Here is an 8,260-nt window from a genome sequence, read left to right on the forward strand (position 1 = left end):
TTAAAAAAATATTTATATAAGAACATAGTAATTATAATTTTGGATTGGCTAGTCTAACTTTTTATAATCACAAATCAAACTGAAAGTTTATAATTTTAGTACTTAATTTTCTAGTGCCTGCCGAATTATTTTACTTTCAGAAGTGGACCGGTAGTTAACATAGGACTGGTAGAAAGATTCCGTTGGGTCCTCCTCTGGGCACTAAAAGCTCCGACATGTCACCACATTCAGAACGCCGGGGCCCCCACTAAACCTTCAAACACATTAAGACCGTTAGATAGAAAAAGTCTTACACCAATCAAAATGAATACACTGTAGACAATAGCCATTCTGTAAAAGAACAAAAATATATACCGATCCTTGGACTGGAGCATCAATTCTCCCCTTGTTTGCTGCTGCTCCTCTCTATCAACACTGAGCTTTGTCACTTGTTGCTTTTGTTGTAAAGTTTTCTATTTTCCTTTTCCTTTATCAATGCTATGTATTGTTGTTGATTTAATGGTGAAAATTGTAGGTGTAAAGTTGCTTGTTTTCAGTTTATTCTGTTTGTGCTTTGTATCTTTTTCTGATTACCCTCGTGTTAGTTGGTTGTTTAGTTTCTGAGAAGTAGAGAGAAGATCAACAAAAGGGTCTTTTTTTTCCTTTCAATTGTAATTTTCATGGAAAATGCTAAACCTTTACTACTCCGTACCTAACAGAGATGATTCTAAGACATGCCATGATCACTTACATTTTCATACAAATTGCTGCAATTGGTTTTATCTTCTTGTAGACTAGGATGTTCAGTTAGTTAGTCTTGAATTTTGCTTGATCTTCTCTAAGTTCGTTGGTATAATCCAATTTAGTACATTAGGATTGTTTATTACATGTATTCTTTACTTAAAAATTTTAGGATTACTATTATGGGTCACTTGTATGATAAAAATAAAGATGTAAGATTTTGACTTTTCGTTTTTGTTTTCTCTCAGAATTTTTCCATGTTGTTAGTTACTGTACTTGTTGTCAAGTAAGGTAAATTAAATTGTTTCTAATAAAGCATGTGCTTGGTATTTTTGCAGTTTTGAACATGGGAACTAAATCTAGCGCTCTTTGGATCAGTTTTGTCCTTTTACTCCCTGTGGTTTTTTCTCTGCATAATGATGCATTGGTTAGAGTCGGATTAAAAAAGAAGAAATTTGATCAAGTTAATATTCCAGCTGGAACTGTTGACTTTAAAGAAGGGGAAGCAATGAGAGCTGCTACTAAAAAGTATAATCTTGTTGAGAACTCTGATGATGTTGATATTGTTGAACTGAAAAACTACTTGGATGCTCAGTATTATGGTGAAATAGCTATTGGTACACCTCCCCAGACTTTCACCGTGATTTTTGACACTGGAAGTTCCAATCTTTGGATTCCCTCCTCTAAATGTTATTTCTCGGTGGGTCTTATCTTGTTACTCCTTTCTATTTATTGCATAATGTGTTTCTTGTTGCAATTAATTGATAAAAGGAATATGGATGGTTCTTCATTTTGTTGCAGGTTGCTTGCTATTTCCATTCCAAGTACAAGGCCAGCGAATCAAGTACCTATCAGAAGAATGGTATGTTCATTTTTCCTGGTTCAATTATTTTCTAATTAGGAATTTTGGACGTACTCCGATGAGAGATCCTTTTAGCTTACACGAATTGCATGTAGCATTTGTCATAAATAAAACACTTTGTTGCTTCTTTTATGTGAAACCAATAATTTTATGTGGAAAAATATTCTTTTTTACATTTCCGCATTTTGCTTAATCCTATGCACTTATCTAATTGAATGATATATATGCATCATTCTGATGGCAAGCATCGGTTCTGCAAATGCTGACACGGTATTGGTATAAGCTTTTTTCCATATTTTATTTCTCATGCTTTGGATAGCCAACCTGGAATGTTGCGTACATAATTGTTCTGTTGATGAGTGCTGTATGTTTTAGTAAGGAATGCATTATGCGTTCTCATGACAGGTAGAACATTATTTTTCTTTATTTGTTATCTTCTTTCAACAAATGAACTGGCATCTGATTACAGTTGACTAATAGCTAAAGGAACTGAATGACCAACACTTAGCGACTGTTCAGCCTTAAGATTGAAATTGCCTTTTTGTTCAATCAATATATCAAGTTGTAGTTCTTTTCAAAATCAATTACAAAAGTAATGCCAAACAAACCCTTTAGCTGAACATGAAATGCAAAATATTTCTTAAACTCATCGATAGCAGGTCTTGCACACTTATGCCCTCTATTTCACAGGATAGAGTCCTATAAAATTCTTCAGCATATGAACCACTCTTTAAGATGATTGCTAGTGACGAGAAAAATTGTCCTAACATTGGTCTTTTTACCTCATTCATCCAGGTACCTCTGCTGCAATCCGCTATGGAACTGGTTCAATTTCCGGCTTCTTTAGCCAGGACAATGTCAAAGTTGGTGATCTTGTTATTAGGAATCAGGTAATTTTTGAAAAACGATATAAATTTTTGGTGGAATCAACATAATCTTGTGTGTTTGAGATACCATTAGTAATCTTTCTGGTCATTAGGATTTTATTGAAGCCACAAAAGAGCCAGGAGTCACATTCTTGGCTGCGAAGTTTGATGGTATACTTGGACTTGGCTTCCAAGAGATCTCAGTTGGGAAAGCCATTCCAGTTTGGTAAGTTGGATCATCTGCATTTCCAAATTCTATGAACGGATTGCTGAATGATAACATGAAAAATGTGCCTTGTTCATTGTATAAAATGATTAATATGGCAGCGCTTTTATATTTCTGCTTAACTGATAATTATGCCATTTTATAAGGTATAATATGGTTAATGAAGGTCTCGTCAAGGAACAAGTTTTTTCATTTTGGTTAAATCGCAATGTTCAAGCAGAAGAAGGGGGAGAAATTGTATTTGGAGGGATGGATCCTAATCACTACAAGGGTCAACACACGTATGTTCCTGTTACTCAAAAAGGATACTGGCAGGTCAACTTCCAGCATTGCCCTCAATATTATATTATTGACGTTTTTCTTTTCACTTCTTATTTTTGTAATATGTTCCTCTGATTTGCAGTTTGATATGGGCGAAGTATTAATTGGCAATGAAATAACTGGTAATTATACATAAACTTTTTTTTGCATAATCATCAATATTATGAGACTCTATTTTCTCCTTTTATGGATTTAGCCATTTTGCTTGTTGTGGTCTTGAGTAAGTTGGATGTTTTTACTGCTTTTTAGGATTATGTGCTGATGGATGTAAAGCAATTGCTGATTCTGGAACATCTTTGCTAGCTGGCCCAACGGTACCCTCCAGTGCTTTCCTCTTGTTTCTTTTTCCAGCACCAGACTTTTTTATCATTGATGCTGAAATATGAAAGAGTCCTTTATAATTCGTTAGAATAGGAATGAGATAAAAAAAAATAAGGCTCAAGTAGTACAAGAGGCACTTGAACTGGGGCATAGTTGGGTCTGGAGAGTGAAAAGAAATATCAAAAAAGAAATATCAAAGGCCCCTGCATGCACACCAAGAGAGGAGAACAGTGATTTCTAAAGTTGCTTCAAGTTGGCTGATATAATGGTACCTCATTCAACTTTTTTGTCTCTTGGTACAGGGCAGGGCATGTACTCTGAGAGTAGAATAGCATTTTATCAAAACAAAAGATATACAAGCTTTATAAAGCTATGAGAAGGCATGTTTAATGGAGTTCTCTTCTGAGATGTGTTTCGAAAAAAACTCTTGATTGCATAATCATTTTGATTCCCTTGAATGAATTTCATTATTTTTCTGAAATATGTGACAATTAAGCTACATGAGTTTTAGTCCAATGTGTTGGGTTTAATGTTGCTGGTGCTATTCAGGTTGATGAACAAATCCCTTTATAAAAAAAAAGCAAGTCACAATTGTAGCGAAAAGCTTTGTCAGTTTGCCATATGATTATATCATCCATTGGTTAGACATAGATTGGCTCAGTTATGATCTTCCATTCATGTTCTCACAATTGATGTTTTATTTTGCTTTCATATCCTTAGACTGTGATCACTCAAATAAATCATGCCATTGGAGCCTCCGGTATTGTAAGCCAAGAATGCAAGACAGTGGTTGAACAATATGGAAAGTTCATTCTAGAAATGCTAACAGCTCAGGTAAGTAATGTGTGCTTTCAGTTTCATTTGTGTTCTCATGGTCCATTATTCCACTTCCATTTTAGAGTGGTTCATATGGGTAGACTTGATGAGACCGTTTGGGATTCAAATTTTTTGTGGCCCAACTCAATCCTCAATCTCCTTTCAATGAACTAGCTTCTGCATTTCTTCACTCTGGTTTGCTCCCTTCCCTAAAGCAGGCACAACCACAGAAGATATGCTCTCAAATTGGATTTTGTACTTTTGATGGGACTCAGGGTGTTAGGTGAGCTTCAACCTACTTTTGTTTCAAGTATTAATAGTATTTGTATGCGTCACTTAGGATCGTTCTACATTTGTGGTGTTGCAAATAAATTAACTCCATCTTTACAGCACAAACATTGAGAGTGTGGTGGATAAAAGCAAAGAGACAGCATCTGATGGTCTGCAACAAGATTCTGCATGCACTGTTTGTGAGATGATTGTTGTATGGATGCAAAATCGTTTGAGGTTAAATGAGACAGTAGATCAGATCCTGAATTATGTGAATAAAGTAAGTTTTCCCCTTTTAAGCATTTCTTTGCAGGAAAATGGCCTGGCAGTATTTAATGGGCCTGAGTTGCAATTTCAGCTATGTGACCGATTGCCCAGTCCAAATGGAGAATCAGCAGTTGACTGTAGCAGTCTATCTTCCATGCCTATCGTCTCATTCACAATTGGTGGTAAAGCTTTCAAACTTACAGCAGACCAGGTATATTTTACTATTTTCTCAATCAAACAATTCTAAATTTCATGTAGCCTGTTTAATGTGCTCTAGCTTGCTCTTCAAAATTTTCAAGTTTGATTCTACTTTATTAAGGTTAAAGGTTGTTAGCACGTTGATCTGCTTGCTAAAGCTTACTCTGCAGCAGCTGCTTCTCCCTCCTTCCAACCCCTCTGTTTTAGACCCACTGATATTTTTGGGAGCAAGACGTGTGCTGTGTAGTTTTTGAAGTTTCTTTAGTAGGAAGAAGTGACATAAGCAGTCGGTGCCTCTAGTTTTTCAGATGGTGAAGAGAGCAAAAGGTGGAATACTAGGGGCTTCTTGTACTTGTGAACAGAATAATATTTAAATAAAAGAAATACAAATTGTTATATGGTTTGAATAAGAGCAAAATTAACCCAAACTTGGTCCACCTCTGATTTAATTAGATCGACATTTATGGCCCTAAGAGATGAGGGATCTTCCTTTTCTCTCTTACCTGCTGTCCCCAACAAAATACACAAATACTTTCTTTTCAGACGAACATGATGAATACACCAGTCATTTCCTTCTTGTACTTGTGAACAGAATAATATTTAAATAAAAGAAATACAAATTGTTATATGGTTTGAATAAGAGCAAAATTAACCCAAACTTGGTCCACCTCTGATTTAATTAGATCGACATTTATGGCCCTAAGAGATGAGGGATCTTCCTTTTCTCTCTTACCTGCTGTCCCCAACAAAATACACAAATACTTTCTTTTCAGACGAACATGATGAATACACCAGTCATTTCCTTCACACTGTATAAAACCAACAAACAAATATACTTGTTTCTACTTGTTACAATCTTGGGGAGAAGGGGAATCAAATGAGCCAACTTAACTTGGTATATAAATATGTTGTACATGTGAAAAGATGATTAGAAGATCATTTAAAGAGAGGATTTATACAACATAAAAAGGTGATTTTCTTTTTTTTTTTTGTTTTTGGAATTTTGTGAACTTAAATGAGATATTTTGTGCGCATATCAAGAGAAAAATAGGTTGGGGCAGCATAGATGTATGTAAGTCAGGTGGATGGGACCTGAATGTAATACATAATGCTTAACCTTTTATTATCATTATTATAATTTGCAGCAATTGAAATTTTCTTTTTTGTACTCGATTTAGGTTTTGTTATAGGGAGCTAATCCAAAGTGCATATTTACGCATCCATATGTTGTTGCATTGGTGTTTTCTTCTGTTCTCCTTTCTGTTATTGTGCTGATTTTCCTTTTTTTTTTTTTTTCCCATTGTGAAATTTTTTGTCAATGTTGGTGCCATGGATCAGTATGTTCTTAAAGTAGGAGAAGGAGTTTCGGCTCAATGCATTAGTGGATTTATTGCTTTAGATGTGGCCCCCCCTCGCGGTCCTCTTTGGTAAACTTTTCTCCTTTTGTTGCTTATATCATCCTTTCAATTTATTTTGTTATTGATTGCCAACCTATACAGTTGGTAAGTACTAGTGCTGACAAAAGTTGCATGACTTCAGAATCACAAAAATCAGTTCACATAGACTCATCCGCTGTATACAGTTCTTAATATTAACAGAGAAGGACTCTGTTGAGTATATCACTGATGTCAACAACATTATGTTTGATCACATATGTTGATAGAATTTCAAGCATACCTCTTCTCTTCTTTATTTGATTATCATGTGCTTCAATTTTTTTGAAATCATGATGAGGAATTGTCTGTTTTTTTTGGTTTGGTTCATTGGGAGGCCTACAGGCTGAGTTGTGTACTACACAAGGAGGATAGCCCTCCTCTTACGAATCACTCGCTATAGATGTAATTAATTCCCACAAATCTTGCTGGATTGGAAAACTCAAATTCGTAACATCTCCCACCCCCAACACTTAGATGGTGTATTCGGAGACCAATCTGGCTACACATGACTGGCAAATCAGCTGCCTTCATTACTTTATAATCGTTTAATCATGTCCTTGAAATCTTATAAACTTGTTTATACATGGGTAGATGGGATGACCTTGATATTACACCGTTATATTTGCTCACTAGCAAAATAGCAGCTAGAAAATGGATGAAGTTTAATAGACTGTATAGAAGTCAGGTTAAAGATTTAATCTATAAAAAAATCGCTCATGCGAGGCTGTTCTCTTACTAGTGTTGCTCGTATGATGCAGGATTTTGGGAGATATATTCATGGGCGTCTATCACACAGTGTTTGACTATGGAAATTCAAGAGTTGGATTTGCAGAAGCAGCCTAAATGAAAAACCATCTTCTGGTGACCAATGTCTTCCACTGCAATACCCTTGTTGTGTATATTTTGGTGTTATAATACTCTTACTTTACGCTAGATACTTACTTTCTTGTACTTATTTTGGTTAATGTATGTCATGCAATGCTACAAGTGTTCCTAAAACCACTATAATACATGCTGAAGTTTTATAGAAGAAGCAACCAGAAAAACCCAAAAAATATATATATATATATATTTCTGGCAAGATCTTTGTGCTTGAAATATTTTGGCTGTAATCCAGTTATGATCTATGTCTCTGTGTATACAGAGTCGTTGCCTTATCCATTGGCAGCATCCCTCTGTCTCTCTCTTTTGTGGGGCAAACATCAACTGGGGCTGCGGATCATATTGCTCTGTGCCCACACTATAAGACATGGCACATCTAGCTGCTGTAGAATTCTTGATAGTCTTCATTAATGGAAAAGGCCATCACTTTTATTTTTTGCTCTTTTTGAATAATTTTTGCACTCTTCTTTAATGATGCAAGTAATTTGATACAAGTTGAAATGGCAAAGGACTTTGCACCACTCATCTCTTTGAACTACAGGACATGTATTCTGTCATTTCTTGTACTACAACGAGACAGATAGATACTGGTTCATTCTATTATTGGCACAATCAGTAATATGACCTCGTCCTTTGGATTATACATTAATAAAATGGGATTTGAGAAAAAAAGAAAAGGACAATATTGAGAAATGTACATCTTTAATTAATTCTCTCGACTTGAGTGGAGAATTTATGGGATGAGAAAGCAACAAAGGCATCCATTTGTCACTATGGAGAAAGACTTCAAAGCAAAGGTTTACATGGAGAAGTCTTAATAATTCATTTCCTAGATGAAACAAAGTCCATAATGAGACAAGCAAGCTTCGTTTGGGTATTATTGAAGAAGTTTATCTTATGGATAATGATAAATAGAGCTGTCTAGAATTCTATAAATATACATTTAATGCTTGATTAAGTAAAAAAGAAGAAATTACACTAGCCTTTTATTGAATTTAATTAAAAATATTTGATTTAAAATTTAAATTTAATTATATATTCCATTTTCTCACTTCATTTAATCCATATTATATTT

The 8,260-nt window shown here is 35.0% G+C and overlaps 1 protein-coding gene across 4 annotated transcripts; it reads left to right on the top strand.

Moving 5' to 3' along the window:
• The first annotated feature begins 285 nt into the window (after positions 1-285).
• On the top strand, positions 286-7,333 carry LOC8285897 (cyprosin). 4 transcript variants are annotated; one of them, XM_015722761.3, is made up of 14 exons: positions 286-442; positions 1,059-1,420; positions 1,522-1,582; positions 2,378-2,472; positions 2,562-2,674; positions 2,821-2,989; positions 3,078-3,117; positions 3,245-3,309; positions 4,037-4,150; positions 4,348-4,415; positions 4,523-4,682; positions 4,761-4,880; positions 6,206-6,294; positions 7,062-7,333. In XM_015722761.3, the coding sequence occupies exons 2-14, from the start codon at positions 1,067-1,069 to the stop codon at positions 7,144-7,146; spliced, it is 1,533 nt and encodes a 510-aa protein (XP_015578247.1). In that variant the 5' UTR covers positions 286-442; positions 1,059-1,066; the 3' UTR covers positions 7,147-7,333. The 4 variants fall into 4 exon arrangements, with proteins under 4 accessions (XP_015578247.1, XP_015578249.1, XP_015578250.1 ...); XM_015722763.3 differs by having other exon boundaries at positions 4,351-4,415; XM_015722762.2 differs by lacking the exon at positions 286-442 and adding an exon at positions 461-510.
• The last annotated feature ends 927 nt before the right edge of the window (positions 7,334-8,260 follow it).

The sequence above is a fragment of the Ricinus communis genome, chromosome 7 (genome assembly GCF_019578655.1).
Source record: "Ricinus communis isolate WT05 ecotype wild-type chromosome 7, ASM1957865v1, whole genome shotgun sequence".
In the NCBI taxonomy this organism is placed as follows: domain Eukaryota; kingdom Viridiplantae; phylum Streptophyta; class Magnoliopsida; order Malpighiales; family Euphorbiaceae; genus Ricinus; species Ricinus communis.

Excerpts from the sequence above, each read along its gene's own strand:
- LOC8285897 (XM_015722761.3), top strand. The coding sequence starts at position 1,067 with ATGGGAACTAAATCTAGCGCTCTTTGGATCAGTTTTGTCCTTTTACTC. Across the intron at positions 1,421-1,521 it reads CCTCTAAATGTTATTTCTCG|GTTGCTTGCTATTTCCATTC; the intron begins GTGGGTCTTATC and ends ATTTTGTTGCAG. Across the intron at positions 4,151-4,347 it reads TAGAAATGCTAACAGCTCAG|CAGGCACAACCACAGAAGAT; the intron begins GTAAGTAATGTG and ends CCTTCCCTAAAG.